Source organism: Podarcis filfolensis (genome assembly GCF_964270895.1).
Source record: "Podarcis filfolensis genome assembly, chromosome: 14".
Taxonomy (NCBI): domain Eukaryota; kingdom Metazoa; phylum Chordata; class Lepidosauria; order Squamata; family Lacertidae; genus Podarcis; species Podarcis filfolensis.
In genome coordinates this window covers 5,043,427-5,064,283 of record NC_139616.1, presented here as the reverse complement: position 1 = coordinate 5,064,283, position 20,857 = coordinate 5,043,427, and the positions used below count along the sequence as shown (strand labels likewise).

Here is a 20,857-nt window from a genome sequence, read left to right as displayed (position 1 = left end):
TACAGCTCCCACGGCTCTGTCTGAGGCGTCCGTCTCCACCCTCATCGGTCTGCTGGGATTTACATGCAGCAGCTGCTCCTCGGAAGCGAAGAGACGCTTGAGTTTCTGAAAGGACTGCTCCGCCTCCTCCGTCCAGATAAACTTCTTCTTCTTGGAGCTGAGCGTGTCGGTGATGGCCGCCGTTTGCATAGCGAACCCCTTGATGAACTTGCGATAAAAGTTGGCAAAGCCGACAAACCGCTGGACTTCCTTCCTATTGCGCGGGCTTTTCCAGTCCAATACTGAGCGAACCTTGGCGCTGTCCATGGCGAGCCCCTTGTCCGACAGTTTATAGCCCAGGAAATCCACCTCCGTCACGTCGAACTGGCACTTCTCCAGCTTGGCGTACAGCCTGTGCTCCTTTAGTCTCCGCAGAACTTCCCTGACATCCCTCTCGTGCGCTTCTCGCGACTCAGAAAATATCAGGATGTCGTCCAGGAAGCATACGCATTTCTTGTAAAGGAGTCCCGCCAACACGTGATGCATAAAGGCTTGAAAACAGTGAGAGCCATTTTGTAATCCGAAGGGCATAACTCTGTATTCGTAGGTGCCCAGTGGTGTGAACATGGCCGTCTTCCACTCGTCGCCCTCCCGCACACGAATCAGGTTGTACGCGCCTCGCAGATCCAACTTGGTGAAAACGCGTCCTTTCCTTACCGTCGCGAGCAGGTCGTCTATTTTGGGCATGGGGAAGGACGAGGGCTTGGTTTTCGAGTTCAAAATTCGAAAGTCAACTACAAGCCTCTTCTGGGGCGTGTCTCGCTTCTTCACAAAGAATACTGGGCTGCCCCCTACAGCTTTCGACTCCCGAATGAACCCGCGCTTCAAATTGTGGTCTATGAACTCCCTAAGTTCCTGCAGTTCGTCCTCAGACATGGAATACAGTTTCCCTGTTGGCAGCGTTGCCCCCGGCAGGAGATCAATCTTGCAGTCATAGGGTCTGTGGGGGGGCAGTTTGTCCGCCTCCTTCTCGCAGAAGACCTCCAAAAACTCCTTGTACTTGTTGGGCACCGCTTGCACCATGCCTAGGTGTAGCTGCGGTGCATCCTCTCGCCCCTCTCCTTCCTGGCAGGTCTGGATGCAGTGCGCTGCGCAGTAGGAAGAGCAGAAGGTCAATTGCCGCTGGTACCACGCTAATGCCGGGCTGTGCCTATCCAGCCAACTCATGCCCAACACTATGGGCGTGTCCGACAATTGGGTGACGTTGAAGCTGATGACTTCTCGGTGATTCCCAATTTGCATCACCATAGGTGGTGTCTGCTGCACCACCTGCCCCCCTAGCAGTTCCCTGCCATCCACTGTGACCACGTTCAGGGGCAGTGTGGCTGGCAGTAGCGCTATGTTATGTTGTTGAAGGAATTCCAGTGCGATAAAGTCCGCATTACTGCCAGAGTCAATCGTAATCGGCACTTCTAAAGTGAGACCACTGGGCAGCTGGAGCGATGCGGTGAGCTGCACCACTGGTTTGGGCGGGAGGGGATCCGTGGGCTTCAAAATCTCTGGGGACTTCTTCACTGACTCGCCTGGCTGGCCCCCAGTGCTTCCGTTTCCCTGCCGTGGTTCACTTTGCTGAGTTGCTCCCATTACTGTTATTGAAGCTGCAGTGTGCTTGTGGAGCCTCTGGGGACACTCTTTCGCCATGTGCTTCGAACTGTCACAGATGTAACACTTCCTGTTCCCTCTAGGCTGCTTTGTTTTGACTGCTCCCGGTGTTAAGGCTCTGGTGGCTGATTGAGCTCTAGCACCGCCGATCTCCATTGGCTCCTCCCCCCCTGCTTGCGGAGGCGTTGATTGCGCACGCGCGACATCCCTGGGCAAGAGGGAGGGCACTCTGGCTGGTGTGCGTCCCCAACGCCCTTCTCCTCTGTCCCAAGGGCGGTCCTCCAGCCTCACCCCCACTGCAAGCGATCTGTCCACCACCTCCTGGGTGCTTTTGGGTCTCTCCCCCCGCGCTATCTCATCCTTGATTTGGGGGTTCAATCCTTCCCAATAAAGATCTCTAACGGGGGGGGAATCCTTGTCCCACCCCAAGGCATTGACCAATGCAAAAAAGCGGGAGTGATACTGCCTCACGCTGGCTTTCCCTTGTCTCAGCTCAAATATGTCCTTACGGGCAATGTCAATGTCTATTTTCGATAGAAAGCAAGAATCCATCGCTTTAATGAATGCAGCTGAACTCTGGAGCGCTGGGTCCATATCTCTCCACAGATTGCGCAGACATGCTTTCGCGTCTCCATGCAAATGAGACAAGATAAACCCCACTTTTTCTTGCTCATCTCTAAACTCTTTCTCCAGCAGTTTCAGCGCAAACTGCACGTCTGCTCGGAAATTGGGGTACTGCTGCAAATTCCCATCAAAGTGAGATACAATGCTGCCTCCAGTCCTTCCCAACCCGATTCCCTCGGATCTGGAACCCGTTTGTGCCTGCTTAGCAAGCACTTCCAACCTGGCTTGGAGATCTCGGCATGCAGCAGCCGCTTCATCCTCTCTTTTCCTGGAGGCGATTATCTCTGCGCTGAGCTGCGTTACCGCTTCTCGCAGGGAAGCAATTTGCTCTTCAGTAGACATGTCGCTTGACTTTTGTGAGCTCCAAAGGCACCAGTCCTCTTTCCTCCCTGCTTCGCTCCCCACACGCCGCTTGAGTCAAAGAGAACTGATGAAAACTTCTGGGAGATGGGACTTACTGTCAGAGACTGCCTCTAGGTCCCGGCTCACAAAGGACCAACGCTAGCCGGTAGAACGGAATAAAGTCTTTATTGAAGTATAATTTCCATTTCCACATCTTAGCGTGCGTCTCTACGTCTATTCCCTAGATCGGCGAAGTCCCATCTGAATCTCCGCCTCCTGTACACCAGTTCAAGACCCTAGCCTTGCTCCACCTTTTGCGTCTCTCCTTTCGCCTCTGGGTCCTACCACCCCCCGGGGTTCCTTCCTTCCTGGATGCCTCGGATGCGGACCCTTCGGATTCCTCCCCCTCCCTTCGGCGGGCTTTAGGACCTGGCTCCCTTTCCGGGCTGCTCATTGCGCCTCCCTCTGGTACATTTGAACTTGGCGCGCGCGCGCTGTCTCCGACCCTCCTCTCTACCGTTTCCTCGCTCTCTGACGCAGGCGTGGCTGCTGCCGGAGAGCTGCCTGTCGCTGGTGCCTGGAACTCCTCCCCCCTGCTGCTCTCTGGTGGAGTAGCTGGTCCGGATTTCCAGCTGCTGCTCTCTGAATCCCCTCTGGTCCCTTCTTCCTGGGGTGCCCCTCTTGGTAACCCCCCAGCTCTGCCCACGGGAGCCCCTTTCTGTGAATCCTCCGATTCGCTGGACAGACTTAGAGATCTCGGACGGCTATCCTCGCTAACCTCTCCTTCCGATTCCTCGCCATCCGTTCCCTCTGCTCCTGAACCCCTGACAATATCAAATTATCAAACCATGTAATCACATACATTATTTTCCCCCCTTCCATCCCTCCCTCCCCCAACCACCAGGGACTTCCCACAGCTCCTCTCTCTGATTTCTCTGCACATATTATTCTCTGCATGTTATAAAATTATACCTATCCTTACTTTGTCTATCTATCATGTTATCAACCAATAAATTTGTGTATGTTTATTCAAAACCTGCCAAGGAGTCCAGTTCATTTTGTTGTCTTTTTAGATAATTTATAAAAAGCCCCCATTCTTCCTTAAAGTCACAGTTGTCCTGGTCCCGCAGTTTGTATGTCAGTTTAGCCAACTCTGCATAACTCATCAATTTTTCTTGCCACTGTTCTTTCGTTGGGATTTCCTCATTCTTCCATCCTTGTGCTATCAAGACTCTTACCGCTGTTGTCGCATACATAAATAAATTCTTTGTTTTTCTTGGCAGGTCTTTTCCTACAATCCCTAACAAAAATGCTTCTGGTTTTTTTACAAATGTCATTTAAAAATTTTTTTTTCAATTCATTGTATATCATTTCCCAAAATTTTTAAACTTCTCTACATTCCCACCATATATGATAAAAAGTCCCTTCTTTTTCTTTACATTTCCAACATATGTTTGACCCGGTTTTATACATTTTTGCTATCTGTACTGGTGTAATATACCATCTATACATCATTTTCATGTAATTTTCTTTCAAAAGAGAACAGTCTGTACATTTCAAATTTACTTTCCACAATGGCACATTGTTTCTTGAGACAGAAGTTCTATATAGCCATTGTGATTTCTAGCTACAGAGTATTCAGAAGGGCCACAAAATAATAGAATTGTAGAGTTGGAAGGGACCACAAGGGTCATCTAGTCCAACCTCCTGCAACGCAGGAATCTTCCGCCCCAATGCAGGGCTTGAACCAGGGGCACTGGGTATAGCAAGTGTAAGGGGCTACAGCCCCCTCAGTATTTTGAGGCAGGGTGCTGACCCTCCCCATACTGAGGGGGCCGCCCTCCCCCACTGCCCCCGCATGGCAGGTGGGGGCGGGAGGTTTGGAGGGTGATTTTCGCACCATGTGCCCCTGCTGTGATTGCCAGAGTGTCCTGGCAGGCATGGCCCAATGGGGGGAGACATCATGCACGCACGATGACCCCCCCCCCGATGTTGGGCCCAACTCGGCATGCCTGGCTCACACCCATGGCCCTGTGATTAAGTGTCTCATGTTCTACCGACTGAACTACCGTATTCCAGGGAGGTTTTCTATTTGAAGAATGGAGGTTAACTAAGTTGTAGCTGGTGTGTGTGTGTGTGTGTCCCCAACAACATTTGAAGACCCACAGATGTTCCAGCTCTGCCAAAATTTTATATAAAACACAGGAACTAGGTCCATTATCTCAGCACTTTCTATATTCAACAACTGTTAATCGTGCACATGGAAATCCATTCCCCATGTTTGTCATACAACTCAGTTACCAGATACAATTTTGTCCAGCATCTCTCTCTGACGTGAGCGTAACTAAGCCAGTGGCTGCCAGCTGTGACACAGTTGTGCCAGAAGAGAACAGCCATTGGTATTATGAACAGAAATAGGCCAGGCAGGGAGGTCAGCAAATGAGGAGGTGATTACACATGTGTAGAAGTTGCAGGATCAAAAGGAAGTGGAGACCTGGGCTCTAGGGTATTCACACGAGAACCCATTTTCAAAATAGTTTGGCTCTATGTGGACACTGCACGATGGAACTCCACAGAGAGGATCAACACTGAATCAGCTCTGACACCTTTGTGGCTGGCTTCAGTGGCAGAGCATCACTTTTGCATGCAGAAGGTCCCAGGTTCCATCTCTAGGTGGGGCTGAGGGAAAACTCCAGCCTGAAATCCTGGAGAGCTGCTGCCACTCACTGTAGACAACACCAAACTAGATGGGGTAACTGTGCCCCTGAAGGACCAGGTGTGCAGCCTGAGAGTCATTTTGGACTCGCAGCTGTCCATGGAGGCGCAGGTTAATTCTGTGTTCAGGGCAGCTGTCTACCAGCTCCATCTGGTACGCAGGCTGAGACCCTACCTGCCTGCGGACTGTCTTGTCAGAGTGGTGCATGCTCTAGTTATCTCCCACTTGGACTACTGCAATGTGCTCTACATGGGGCTACCTTTGAAGGTGACCCGGAAACTGCAATTAATTCAGAATGTGGCAGCTAGACTGGTGACTGGGAGTGGCTGCCGGGACCGCATAACACCAGTCCTGAGAGATCTGCATTGGCTCCCAGTATGTTTCCGAGCACAATTCAAAGTGTTGGTGCTGACCTTTAAAGCCCTAAACGGCCTCGGTCCAGTATACCTGAAGGAGCGTCTCCACCCCCATCGTTCAGCCGGACACTGAGATCCAACGCCGAGGGCCTTCTGGCGGTTCCCTCATTGTGAGAAGTGAGGTTACAGGGAACCAGGCAGAGGGCCTTCTCGGTAGTGGCGCCCGCCCTGTGGAACGCCCTCCCTTCAGATGTGAAGGAAATAAGCAGCTATCTTCTTTTTAAAAGACATCTGAAGGCAGCCCTGTTTAGGGAAGTTTATAATATTTAATGCTGTATTGTTTTTAACTCTTGATTGGAAGCCGCCCAGAGTGGCTGGGGAAACTCAGCCAGATGGGCGGGGTATAAATAATAAATTACTATTATTATTATGGACCAATGGTCTGCCTCAGCAGAAGGCAGCTTCCTGCCATCACCACCTCCATGAACTTCTCTTTGATCGCCTCATTCTGTGGCAGCAGATTCTGTAAATGTATTATGTGCAGAATTTCTTTTTAGAATCTGTGCTGACTCTACTGCCAAACCTTCTGCCTTTCTTATGAGTAAGTTGGCATAGGTTCAGAGTTCGAGTTTGAAAACCTCCATGTGCCAGAAGTGTGTCTGAATTCAAACTTATTTTTTAAAGAGTAATAACATTATCAACAATTAAATGATATTCTAGTCTGTGATAGTGTGGCAAGTAAGGTGAGTATTTTTGGAATAAGCTGCTGGGAGGCAAGAGGAAACGTGCCTATGACAACTCCAAATAATCCCTGTTGTTCCTGAATAGGTGTGATACTGGGTTAGCCAGATTGTCTGCTGAACACAAAGTTACCTACGAAAGACTACAGAACCTAAGCAAAGATCAGCAGGCAACCAAGTTGATATTGGAGTCTAAAATAAAAGAAGCAGAAATACAGGTAAGATATGAAAAAACAATGGATCCCACATAATTCTTAGTTACTGTTTTAGATGTATCTGCTTTTCAGTGATGAATATCAGGGAAAACTGGAATATTTTTCCAGTTGTAAAAAAATTCTCGGCATAGGGCATCCACAGCTGAAAAAGTGAACACAACCCTTAGCTCCATGAAGGAGAGCATAGTGTCCAAATCTTGACCACATTTAAGAAGAGTGTAGACCAATGGGAGTGTGTCCAGAGAAGGGTGATCAGGATGGAAACCAAGTCCTATAAGGAATGGCTGAAAAATCTGAGTCTGATTAGCTTGGAGAAGAACAGATGAAGGGGAGATGTGATGGCAGTTTTTAGCTATCCGATGGGATGTCTTGCACACAAAAGATGGAGCAGGCATTTGTTTTCTCTCGGGCCAGAGGAGCAGGACTGACATCAAGGATGGAAAGCAAACTGGAGTGAGACAAACCATGAGCTCAGGCTCTGACAGCATGCTAAGCCAAGCCATAGTTTAGTGCAGCCAGCTGTTCAACAGCAGCAGGACCAGAAGATGAGCAAAGCGGCTGTGATCTGTCTGGGTCCACACACCCACACTAAACCATGATTTGGCTTATTGATGCATATGAACCACCCCCACACACACATATTAGTACAGAGCGGGGAAATTGTAGGCTGTGTGCCCAGATGGCCATGAAATGCAAAAGACAAGAGTCTCTGACAATTCCATGTAAACAAGAGATGTGCATTGACCATTTAGAAGAGCAATAACTGACAAAGGTGGGATCTGATTGTCCAGGGAGGGTCTTTTGAGAGGTGGCAGTCTCTGCTGAGTGTTTTGAAGAGAGAGCGCTGCCACAGTTTGGATAAGCTGACATACTTCACCTCCAGCTAAGGGGTTGTGGGGGACAAAGCCTGATGCGAACAGTACATGTGCAAAATGGTTGGCAATGGAGAATGAGAGAGAAAGAGAGCTGTGAGACAGCTGAAGACACCTGGAAGCTGAGAGGCTTCTCTCCTGGAAACTGATTTGGGTTAGTGGATCTGTTGCTTTCTAGGAGTGCCACCTGTTTTCCCTCCACTTATGTTGTGCTGGCATATGTGAATATGAACCAAATGTTACAAAAACACCTCAGGTCCTCCAGAGGAAACCCAAATTCAGACAGTACACCTGCTGGAAGGTGGGAGCTTATTTTGGCTTTACTGGCATTCTGTTTGAGGTGGCCCACAAAGCCGCTCACAATGCCAGTACAATTCTGGAATGCCCTCTGCTGGAGGCCCACCTGGCTTCATCACTGCTCACCTTTCGACGGTGACAGTTTGTGAAAATCTTAGTGGCAGATGAATCTCATGTTGTTTTGTAGATATGGGCAAATATAGTTGTTGAGGTTATGCTGTTCTGATGCTTTGCCTTGTTTCATAATTTTTATTAACTGCCGTATATCCTTTGAAATCTGTTCGAATTGGGGAATTGGGGGATTCTTTTGGGATTGGAAGGCAGCAGGAAGAAAATGTCACAGACAGAAAATGTAAATGAGCCACCTGCCAGGCATGCTGTTGCAGCGGATCTCCTGCATTAGCCGAGGTGGATGAATTACATCAGCAATCTCCTACCTTCTCAGACCCAGGATCCACTTTTAACCCAAATGTGCAATTGGGGGCCCATTTTGTTAATCTTTTGCCATATATTTGCATGGTGGTGCCCCCGATGCAACCCACCTTGGATCAGGCCACAGCCTACCAGTGGGTCTGGACACACCAGTTGAAGACCAGTGGACTAGATGACCTTTGAAATAACTCCCAACTCTATCTAGAGTTCTATGCACCACAATCCTGCATTTATTTCCCGCTGCGTTCTGCCGGATGCCTTTGGGAAAACTGCAAACAGGTCCTGGAAATGTCTTCTGACCCATCTGTCTTCTTGAAGAAAGCTCGTGTTTGTTATCCTGCCTTGCCAAGGCCCACTCACAATCTGGAAAGTCATTTGCAAGGAAATTTGTTCCATAAAAATGTGTAAAGTCATCATCTCTCTCCCCCCCAACACACCCAGCCTGCATTACTCTGCAGCGCTTTCTGTCTATTAGTCACAGTGGAAACACAATCCCATGACATCCAAAACAGCTGTATTTAGACATCTGTGGTTTTCCTCAGTAGGGGAAGAAGGCGGTCATCCTGAGTCCAGCAGGCTGGCTAGGCATTCAGATTCTAAACTGGGAAATTAGCCCCCAGTTGACCCATTTTAGTTTTTATCTACCAAATGCTGTGCAGTCTTAAGGTTCAGCAACAGGGATGGTGGGCCTCTTTTGCTCCTGAAATGCCAAACAACCTCCCATCACACTTACACTGTAGTACTAAGCACACCAGCCAGGAGTGGGAGAAGCTGTGTGAGGCTGCAATGAAATCAACCAGATATGTTCCTTTTTGCTACATTTTGAGTGCGGCCAAAAAGTGTGGCTAGAGATATATATATATTTAATAAATAAAATTGTTATTGTTTCACTGCTTCCAGGGTAGCCTTCCAGGGTAGCCTGCAACAAGCAATAGAAAAAGGCTACCCTTGCCCTCAAAGGCAGAATATATAAATAAATACACATTATCTGGAATGAGGCAGTTTTGTGCTACTGGTTTGATGGAGATGAGTTTTCAGTTGCTCCCTGCAACCAGCAGTTTAGCTTGAGACTGCCATCCTTGGTTCACTCCTTTTTTACATGGAATCCAGTCAGCCCATTTTATCTTGCTGTTTTCTGTGTTTATAGTGCTATTTGTTAAAAAGAAAAAGAAGAAGAATGAGAAGAAACTAATAATTAACACCCCCCCAAATCCCCCACCCCAGTGGAGAAACAAGGATGTACAACATGAAAGAGAAATTCAGAGAGGCTCATCAAGGAGCAAGTAACAGGCTACTCATGAGTAACAAGTGGGACCTGAAACAAAATGTTGCAGTGCATTCTTTATATCCTCTCAGGAGTGGTCCTGCCAGCCAGCCAGGCTCTCCCCTAGCGGACCATTCCATTCCGCCCTCCTGACCCTCCCTCCTTTCCATTTTCCTTTTCTGACATTCATCGTTGACGGATGAACATGCATGGTCCACATTCAGCTGGAGTGTTTTAGGCAGCGGCAGGTAGGGAGGGCTTAGTTTTTTCTTTGAAACTTAAAAAAACCCCAACTACTGCAAATATCAGGGTTTATGCCAAGCTCTTATGTCCCAGTGGACCTGTCTCAACTCCAGTCGTCTCAGTAGTCAGCCTCCTCAGCTTGCTTTTAGAGGGAGCGATTCCCTGCTAGGGGCAGTGAAAGGGGACAAGGGTCCTGCAAGCAGGAAACTTTTAATCAACACTGGAATTGACCTTTGCTGATCTTGGCTTACTTTTGAGTAAACATTACAAAAACTTCTTAGTTGTGGGGTAAGGGTACTGCTGGATAAGGGAGCACACACTCTCAAGTGCTGTGTGGAACGAGAGCTTTAATTCTGCTGACTGCAAGTCTGCAACAAAGGAACACTTCAGCAGCGCTTAAAGTCCCCAGTGTGCAAGCAAATGCAATCAGCGTAAAGTGAATGTATACATATATCTATATCTATATATAACCCCATGGTTGGTTACCTGGGTTTGGGAACAGGCATCTGTGGCATCTATTTCTGATCTCTCCTCTCTCTCTCTAGCTAGGAATGTGTGGGTGGTCAGTGCTTCCCTCTCCTCTTGCCCCCGCTTCTGCTGGGTGTTTTTCTATACAGCACAGTGCTTCTGCTAGTCCCTAGCAAAAGCTCACCATGGTGACAAGATCCAAACTTCAGCCTTCACAGACAAGACATCTGTTTAGCCTCCGAAACAGCCACTTTCTGCGTGATCATTCAAGTGGGTTTCATTCCATGCAACCAAAGGTGTAAGCACAGGTGTCCCCTCCCTTGCAGAAAGGGCCAAGATGGCAGATCATCTCCATCCAAAGGGTCTCTATTCTTTGGGGGAAAGGAGGACTCTCTCACAGTGGATCACTGTTACAGGATGATTCTCATTCAGTGGGTGGCCTTTTGTTTTCTTGAAGGATGTTGTGCAGTTGCCTAAAACCAAAATGAAAGAAGCTGTTTTACATACTCTTCCTGTTTCAGCTTCTTTCAGTTTTATCAGTTTATCGGTTTTCACGCATTTCAGAGGTGTTTTATCCTTTGAAACCAGGATTAAGTAAACAGGCAGCAGAAGAAATGTTCTTTCCTCCCTTTCAGATTTCTCACCTTTTGAGCAGAATAGAGCAGTCAATCATGCAACAGGAAGCCAAACTGAAGCTCACATATAAAGAGAGCAACCAACAGCTCCACCTTCTGGACACAAAGTGAGTGTCACCATATATTTCAAAATCCAGTTTTCTAAATTTGCAAAAGTTTGGTGTGAAACCACAGAAGACTTTTGGGTAAGCAACTTTCTGGGAACTAAAATAAAAGGCTTGTTTGCAAACCACAGTTGTCTAGATTTACATAATGGGAAAAAATCCAATCAGGAAAAAGGCCTCACGCTACAAATTTTTTTTTTTAAATTGGACAACTTAATTGGGGATAAGCCTATTAAAGGCTGATAGTTAAATAAATGGAGCCTCTTTGTTAAAAGGCAGTGTACTTCTAAGTACCAGATGTCAGGGGATGGACAACAGTGGAGAGGAGGGCTGCTTCTGTGTGATCTCCATATTCCCCAGGCTACTGTTCACTGCTGACCACAAATGAAAGTGGAATGCTGAGCTATAATGCAGCAATGGGGTAGTTCTTGCCTGTTTAACCTTGCATGTTTCAACATCTCATTCATTTTCCTCAGGTCAGACTCTTATGAATCCAAAATTATTGTTTTAAAATTCAGTTTTGATGTACTGTATAATTAAACATTAACATTGTCTCAGATTTTAAACCACTAACTGATTAACTTGCCAACATTTGGTATTTTACACTTTTTCCTAATGAGGAGTGTTGCACAAAAAGCCACACTAGAACAATATAAATTTAAATATTTGCAAGGAAATTCAGGTCAAGTTAAGATCCCCCCCCCCAAAAAAAATTCACTTAAGTTCTGCCAAATTCATTCAGAGTTCATGTTTAAAAAATATTTCCTCTTAATGCATTTTATTCCCCTAGATTACAGGATGCCATTGATTACCTCAGTAACCAGATCTCATCTGCACGAAGCTGGATGGAACAGGAGCATGACCGGTTTGAGAAAGAGTTTCTGGAGAAGATTGATCACCTGTCCCTGGCCATTAAGGAAAAAAGTGTACGTTTCCTGCCTTCCAAAAGTTCCTGAAAAGTAATTTTACAATCCTGGCCACCCACCCACACAAACACACCTGAAACGACCTTCACAACCCCCCTTCCAGATCTTGCTATGTGCAATTAGGGCTGGACCTCATTCCTGATATCCAGGGCCACGCAGACCAGCCCCCCCCCAAATGACCATCCAGGAGGCAGCAGCAAATAGACTCACCATCAGCACCTGGGTCCACCAGGGGCCGGTGCTGGTCACCATGGTAGCCTTGCTTTCCTCTGAATTATTAAACATTTTAGAGTTAATGGGATGTGCATGGTTACAGATACTCGTTTTAATTATATTTACTTTAAATAAATAGGTTATCCTTTAATGCAACAAAAAGGATGTTTATTCATAAGCCAGGTGTTTAGCAGCAAAAGCAAACTCCACTCTATTCCTGCAGATGTAATGTAGACTTGGAGTTGTGAGTTTAAACTGAGAAACTACTTCTGCTCAGGGTATTCTTTTTATAAAAAGATCAGTTGCCAACTCTTTTTTGTTTTCTGCTCCAATATATCCAGAATGTAAAACTTCACAACTTAATAAATATACATGGTGCCTAAAGGGGGCCTCTGTAAGACCACTGAATCCAAGGTCTAAAATCGCTTAGCCACACCACTGCTATGGGCTCTGGAAATATATTGTTACTTCAGCACCTCCCCAATCTTCCTATGCCCTCTATAAAATTGTTCTGAGGCCCCTCACTATACATATTTGATCCTAGTTTGTTTTAACTAAGCATGGTTAGAATAAAACACAGTTCCCTGATTTCAGATGTAATAGAAAACTATAGGTAGCTCATCCTAAACCAAATCTGAAGCTTCCATTTTCCAAGGAGAATGAAAGGAGCATGCAAGCCAGAGATTTATTCTCATAAGAGGAAGCCAGTTCCCGATTTTATTTGAACTGAGTTTCAGCCTCCTGCTGTGCTGCCTTCGTGCCTCCTGAGCCATCTCACCTTTATTTGTGCCAGGGAAATCCTGCAAAAAACCCTTGCAGACCACAGGCCTTGGTTCGTGTGGGGTCCCAAGGAGGGTTGCACTTCCTGAATGACTTAGCCTAGAAATTAACCATGTGGCAGTTTTATCTTATCATTGCAAGTCTTAAATTGTTTGACTGATCCCAGGAAATGGACAGCAGGGCCTTAGAGATGCAATTCAGCGAGATCCAAGCGAAACTTAATAAAATGGAAGACGGGCAAAAGATCACCACGGAAGAAGACGGAGCAAAGAAGACCGAAGACAGAATCAACATCCAGCTCAGCAAACTTCAGATGGATATTAATGAAGATATAAAGGAAGTGAAAGCCGAGGTTAATGCTGGTAAGAATGTGTTTATTGATGTAATAACCTGGCCAGTGTTGGGGCTCCCACTCAGAAAGGACAAGAGGGGCACTTTATTGGAAGTAAAGAAAACTAATGGTGCCAACTCAGCATTGGAGAAAGAGCGACTATCAGGGCCAAGGTTAAGGTGTCCAAATAAATATATATATAAATTAAAATTTCCACCAGCCCTGTTAGGTGGCCTTTTTCTGAAAAACCTTCCATGCCGATAAATAAATTGGGATTACTTACTGATGAAAAGCTTTCATGGAAACCCTATCTGCATGCAATCAAGCTATTATCTGCCCGCTCTTCTGGACAGCTATACAGGTTCCTCTACTCGAAAGGGGGGCAATTAATCAATCCAGCCATCAGGATCTACATGTCAAAGATCATTGCACAAATGCTTTATGGGGCTAAGATTTGGGAAGCGGTATCAAATCAGAACTAGAAGCCCAACAAAATAAATTCATGAGGCAGATATTGGGGCTTCCACCAGCGACGCTGGCAACTCACCCCAGAGCCCAATTGGGTCTCCCCTCAATGACAGCCAGAATCGATCTAGCCCATCTCAGATACTGGTGCAGGCTAAATGCCTTTGAGGACCATATCCTTACCAAGCTCTGTTGGTTAGAGCAACTAAGGACAGGTGGCTGTGGGCAAAAGTGTCATGATAAGCTTAGGGCTTACAATCTCCAAATGGATAAATATTTAGTCCTCAGTCCATGTGACCTAAGAAATTGGATCTTTGATCAGGATGCCAACCAAGATCCATTATGGTTGCCCGTTATTCTATTTGGTGCCCCCAAATCAAGATCAACCACTCAAGGCCCCACTACCTTGAGACACTGATTTTCCTGCAGCTGTGTATGTAGGGCGTTTGTTGAACTAAGGTTCCAGCAGATGCCCTCAGAGTATTTAGAGGGGAGATACCTGGGAATTCCCCATATGGAAAGTAGGTGCATTTATGGATACAAACAAGCTGGGAATGTCGTGCATTTCCTGTTGCTTTGCCCTTTAAATTCAATGCACAGAGAATTTTTTAAACCATCGGTTCTTGACTGTTTCTTAGGCCAATCCCCCCAGGAGGTGACAGTTGAGCTCCTAGCTGATAAAGATCTCCAGATTGCACATCTGGTAGCCAAGTTCACTCTGGCAGCTAAGAAGTTCTAGATATGTGAATGCTTCCTAATTTTAAAACCTCAAACTGTAATTTTTTATGTTTTAACTTTTATAGGTCATGTTGCGTGATTTCAGCCTTGATCTTAGCCCTTCCTGTACATTGTAAAGGCCTTTGGCTATATACAATAAATTGATTGATTGATTGAGAAAGCTAAACTGAAGATGAGACTTGCTTTTAGTGTCAGCATAGTTTGTTTAAAAATAAAAAGATAGCAAATGTTGTTTCAATTCTTCCCCTGTTTAGGATTTGCGACCATCTACGAGAGCATTGGATCTCTTCGGCAGGTTCTTGAAGCCAAAATGAAACTGGATAAGGAAGAGCTGCAGAAGCAGATTCAGCAAATGAAGTAAAGGCATCTGAATGCAGCTCACCTGAGCAGCTGGAAGAAAAATGGATCTGGTCTGCCTATAATGTTGATCCAGGCTGCGATATAAATCTGATGCATGGACAGAGCTATGTGCTCCCGATCTTGTGGAGCTGTATGGTTACTGTAAATAGTAAAAAGACAGCATTGCTATCAAAAATACTTTTTACGGAAGACCTGTGAGGACCACTGCCCTGTAACTCCAGATCTAAGCTCCATTGACTCCAGAAGAGTTGCCTCACATAACTTGGGTCACAGATTTTTGTCAGGGCCTCCAAATGCTTGAGCAGAGCCATGTATTCCAACATGTTGAAGGATGCAAGATCTCCAGTCTGCAAGGCAGTTAAAAGCAATTCAGGTCAATTCCATCAGTTTCATTCACCACCATGGAACTGAATTGGGTTTAAATCTGTTCACTTTGGCCATCATTGAGTTCCATTGTGAGACATAAAAGTGCTAATCTATATTCCACTAAATTCAAGAACAAAAATCCACCGGAGAACATCCAGAATCAGTCAGCTGGCAGTCATTGTGAGGATCCACCAGGCCAGGTGTTTGGAACACAGACTTCTGCTGAAGGTCTAATGCTCTATTGCATGTTACGGTCCTCCGTTGGTTTCACCGATGTATATCCTGCCTTGTTTAATTTATTTGTTTAAGACAGGGATGGGAAACCTGTGGTGTCCTTCCAGATATTGTGGGACTCCAACATACCCCCCCCAATCCCTGATCACTGGCCAGGCTGGCTGCTGGGAGTAGGGGGCCCATCTCTTTATTTACGTACCGCTTCTCAGCAAACCTCAGAAAGCAGCTTTACATAAAAATGTTAAAACAATAAGTATTAGTTAAAACCACGTACAAGTAAAAGAGACAAGCCACAGGGAAAGAAAACTGTTTGAATGTGAGATCTCTCCTTGCCTCTGGACAGGATAGTTCTTGTCCAGCCTTCTGTAGGCGGTTCTTGAGGGGAAGAGAGGCCACCTCAGCTTGCAAGGCGTGATGAGGCAATTGCCCAAGCTGCTCTGTCCATTTTCCATGCAAGGTATTGAGAAGGTTACAGTATTATTGCAAAAGGTTTGCAGCTTTCCCCATGAAAATCCTCTCTTAAAGCTCAATCCACAGAGAACCTGAATTGACATTTGCTCCAATTCAGCTTTAAACAGCAGGTTTTCATGGGGAAAGCTCAAGGCAAAACAAGAACAAAACATTCAGACAGGGAGCGTTAAAGCCTCGACCTCTGCCTGGAAGGGGCAGAGCAAAAGGTAAGCATGGATAAGCCCTGACTGTTCCCAGGATCCTTAATTTCCCCCTCCTCCCCTTCTGGGCTGCTCTCTCTTGCAACTCTTGCATCTTCTTGTGTGTCTTATGCCTTCCTCAGTCTCTTATTCCTGCCTTCAGAGCTTTTGCCTTTTTCCCTGGCTGAACTGCTCAGGTCTTTGCCCATCCTCCTGCCAGGCCCCTCTGTCATGGTAGGCTACCTCATCCAATCACTGCCAGGGGCTTCATGGCCACTTGCTTACCACACAGGAGACGCCAGAGCCAATTCCCAGAAGCCTCTTTGATTAGAAAAGTATCAGATAATAGGATGATAAGCAGCGACTTTCCGGGGGTTTCAGGCAGAAACTCAGTCCAACTGGAGATGCCATGAGGACCTCCATTGGACCCGAGACCTCCTGCAAGCAGAGCAGGTGCTCTGCTGCTATCTCTTCCCCAAGTTCACAAGTGAAAGGGAAGACTTTTTGCTCTCAGAAACTCTGGAGAACCATAAGCTTCTCAGAAAGGACAACACTGGCCTAGAGGCAGCTGTGTATGTCCACCGCCACCAAATCCCGTCTGTTATGAGACCCCGCTGCTCCTCAAAAGTTCGCCAAGCCGTCTAGCCCAAGGTTATCAAACTCCTGCCTTAGTTTCTCTTGGACAGTGTGAGAAAACCTCTTGGCCTGAGAGCTGAATGGCCTCTTGGCCAACCCTCCAAGGGACAGAGGCCACAGTGGGCATGACCAAACTGCACATGTACAACACACATGTACTTGCATGCAAAGAGCATGCACACTAATTATGCATTCCCTCCCATTCCCTCTGCCCAGCAATTAGGCTGAAAAAGGATATTTTGGCTGCTTTCAAGCCAAACTGCTGGAGGAGGCAGAGGTGTTCTTCCTGGAGGCTGCAGGAAGCAGCTTGCTCCATCCATCCTGCAACAATTAGACTTGGTGGGTGAGGGACAGAAACCCTTCTGCCGGAGCCAGCAGAAGACTTTTTTCTAAGCCTAATTTTGTCGTGGGGACTGTTTTCAGCAATGGGGGTCTCTGTTCAATGGGAGGGGAGTCTAGGGCTAATGCAGCAATGGGCTTCTATACCCAAGCATGTAAAATTTATATATAGCCAATTGCTGCTGGAGAAACCAGAGCCTGTTTTTTTAATGCTGAGACCAAATCTATGCATTTCGAAGCCCCATTTATTTTTCACTGAGGAATTAAACACACCTGCAACCAGGGCTGGCCCAATGTAGATGTTTATCGCCACCCCTGTTCCTGATGTAAATCTTCACTCACCCCTTCTTCCCTGGCGGGGGTGAGGGAACCATTTTGTGGTGCGCCTCAAGGCAAACATGTCTTGGGCCAGCCCTGCCTGTAGCTGTTTTCCCACTGAAATCAGAGATACTTAACACTGCACTGTCGCTGCAAACCTTCGGTTTAATTTGTGTTTGAGCCTTTCTACGGGACCCTTTCCCTGCTGTTTTCAGCCAGAACAGCAGGCGACTCTCTACAGGTGCTTTGGCAAGCAAGTATTTTGACAAAATGACCTTTCAGTTTATTTCACACCCCCCTCGTTTCATTAATATCGCATGGTGCTGCTGGATATTGTGCAACATTTCCTTCTGATTTATAAGAGTACAGTGGTACCTCGGGTTACATACGCTTCAGGTTACAGACTCTGCTAACCCATAAATAGTACCTCGGGTTAAGAACTTTGCTTCAGGATGAGAACAGAAATCGTGCTCTGGCAGCACGGCGGCAGCAGGAGGCCCCATTAGCTAAAGTGGTGCTTCAGGTTAAGAACAGTTTCAGGTTAAGAACGGACCTCCGGAACGAATTAAGTACTTAGGTTGTGCCAGTATCATGGCCATTTCAGAGACAGGGAATATGTTGGTGGGTCTGCCCCACTCATGGAGATTCAGGGAAGGGCCACAGCAGAGTGGAAGAGTAGATTCAATCCTCAGCATCTCCAGGTAGGCCTGAGAAAGTCTCCCCACCCGCCCACCCACCGTCTGAGGCCCTGGACAGCTGCTGCTGTCAGTCGGTGTGAGTAATACTGAGCTAGATAGATCAATAGCCTGACTCATGTACAGTATATGACAGCTTCCTATATTCCTGATTTTCAGCTTTAATTTCTTAAAAATTAAACCTTTAGCCCTTTTAAAGTAAAAAATATGCAGGCAGAATTCTATCCGAGGCTCTGTTAAGTCACAGACTTGCTCCCACCTCCCATTGTTTTGGCCAATGAGCACAAAGGCACTGGTTTGACTGACATGTTTGATGTTTATTTCATAATTCTATTAAAATGTGATTTTATTACAATCTTGCATGGGTAAACAACTTTAGACATATTAAGTTAATTGCAACATAGGGCTTTCCTGTATTGCATGATGTACTGTGATTCCCCCCCCCCCCCCATCCACATATTCCCTATTTCTGGCTATGGGCTTCTGTCGCGTTGCTTGCCTAATTTGGGGGACTCCTTGTGCAATAATCCCACCTGCACTGGATCTGCAATGCCTGTAGGCTGATCAACAGCAAAGCCTGATAGGTTTGCTCATTTGCAGTTTCTACTTTGATGGTTTAGCTGGCGGTGGGAAGAAGCCATGCAGGACAATGTTTCATGGCATCAAATGCATTCATTCATTTGTTAAATTTGTATACTGCCCTTCATCTGAGTCTTAGGGATGTTATGGTTGGCTAATTAATTTACTGTTAGTAACAAATTTCTCAGACATGCTTTGACACTTTTCATAGTCCAAATTACTATCTCCAGATCAAGTCCTACACTTAACAACTATTTTAAAGGACTAAAATAAGCCACTTTTGATATACTCTTGGACTGACCCTTCTTTTCTTGCTGCCTATGGCAGCCATTGTGCTCTGGCAGCCACAACACTTTTATTGGGCTGTGAGTATCGGCAGCACCCCATTATTTACCACAGTCACTGGGTGACTGTAAATTCCTGCAAGCACGGCGGAGCTCTGTGGGTGAGCATTCATACAAGTTTCGTTCTATTCCTTTTAGATTCCAGTGATGGAGTCTCCAAAATGCATGAAACACTTGCTCCAGAAGCAGAGGCATACCTAGGCTCCCTTGCACCCTTGGCAAGGAGCTGTATCAGCATACACCCCGCCCTCGTACCTTGTGCCTTCCTCCAGACTAGGAGCAGACTAGGGAGTGTGCGCATGTGCAGGCAGGCTCCTAGCCACTCTGAGCTACAGTGGAGAGCTTTCATTTTTTCACCCTCCTGGGCACCCTTGGTAGAGGCCAATCTGGCCAAACCCTAGAAGGGAGGGAGGGGTGGCAGCAGGCCTCTCTCCCTCTTGTGGAGCACATAGCCAGTGAGTCTCAAAGGGCAGCGCCTTCCCACAATCCAAGTGTGTATTTGCAGCCTCACTCGCTGCTTATGCACCAAACTCCACTCTGCCCACAACTGTCACCTCCAGCTTGGCAACCCACCAGGCACTTGGAAGAATATGAGAGCCATCACAACTGGTTGTGGGGCCATGGGCTGCTCTGCCCGTGGCTGCCCCTTCATTTTGCTTCCTCCTTGCACCAGCAGGATGGCGCAGAGCAGTCTGACTTGCTCTGTTTTACTCTTGCAGGGGAAATCAGAAGGTACCAACCATTCTCCGCAACTGGCTATGGCCTGAGCTCCCACTTGAGAAACTTGGTTCCTTTTAAGGAAACAGGCAAGTCCCACCAACAGTATCTATGCTATGGATTCTCTAGGAGAGAGTCATGAGCTGCAGAGGGACAGTTGTCTGGGACCCCCATTACCTTCAATGGTGCTTGCTCAAGAATTGGCTCATATCCATGGGTTGGAATGCATAAACTGCTCTTATACTCTGCATATGCAGATTTTAAAACCAGCTTACTTCTCAGTGGGACCCAGTCAAATGAAAAGCTCTTTGCTTCAGTGCTTTGAGACTGCTCTGCCCTGTTATTGGTGCAATCCAGTCCTGCAGCAGCCCAGAAAACACTACAAGTACCTTACAGCCCAGTTAATGTCCTTGTTTGTGCATTAGAACACACTTTTCAGGATCATTATCTGGAGAGCAGAGTGGGCCCCTGATAATACAGAAGGTAGAATTGTGTTATATCACCAGGTTGTGAAGAAAGCATCACAGAGGAAACACGTCACAAAACTAGAGCTGAGCATTTCTCCCCCTTCAGTGATAATAAAGTTCCATTATAATAAAAATAATAAATTGTTATCAAGCAACAGTGTTTACCCACCAGCTGTGCACCTTGATTTGCAACATCTTGCAAAAGAGCTTACTGGAGGCTCTTTTGACTCAACTTTGTTAATGAAGTATAACTGCTGTAAAATTCAAAATCAAATGGCAGCTAAACCTTGTCCTGTTTACACAAAGCTAATGATGATGAATAAGCATTTCCAGGTATTTCTTCAACAGAATTGTGAGGGGAAAGAAATACATGTATTTTAGTTATCAATCTAACAAATATGCAGCCATAAATATTAGGAGAAAGTCCATTTAGCGTTTTATAAACAATAAAATACAGTTTATTGGTATTGTAAAAACTATAACTGTGAGAGGACAAATGGAGGAAAACAACAAATATGTATAGATTTGAATAATTTTTCCTGTAAAACTTTGCACAGACAATTAGATACAAGTTAAGACATTCCAGTTGGTTATCTGGTTTTTGCGTTTTTGAATTATCTATTTTAAAAATCGTTTAAATCTGAATAAAATTGACATTTTCATGCTATACGTTATACTCTGTATTTTTTCCTGTCTCAACAAGTAGTAATTTAAATCAGAATATGAATGATAAGTTGCGGAATTGTTGAT

At 46.1% G+C, this 20,857-nt stretch overlaps 1 protein-coding gene across 6 annotated transcripts in view; it reads left to right on the top strand.

Annotated features, from left to right (window-relative positions):
- FAM81A (family with sequence similarity 81 member A) overlaps positions 1-20,774 on the top strand; it is a 50,886-nt gene extending 30,112 nt beyond the window's left edge. For all 6 annotated transcript variants that reach the window (XM_083586821.1, XM_083586824.1, XM_083586819.1 and 3 more), the window contains 5 exons: positions 6,508-6,637; positions 10,846-10,952; positions 11,740-11,875; positions 13,035-13,230; positions 14,657-20,774. In XM_083586821.1, the coding sequence (XP_083442947.1) occupies positions 6,508-6,637; positions 10,846-10,952; positions 11,740-11,875; positions 13,035-13,230; positions 14,657-14,763 (676 nt within the window). In that variant the 3' untranslated portion in view covers positions 14,764-20,774. The remainder of the gene's footprint in view (positions 1-6,507; positions 6,638-10,845; positions 10,953-11,739; positions 11,876-13,034; positions 13,231-14,656) is intronic.
- Positions 20,775-20,857: the final 83 nt, after the last annotated feature.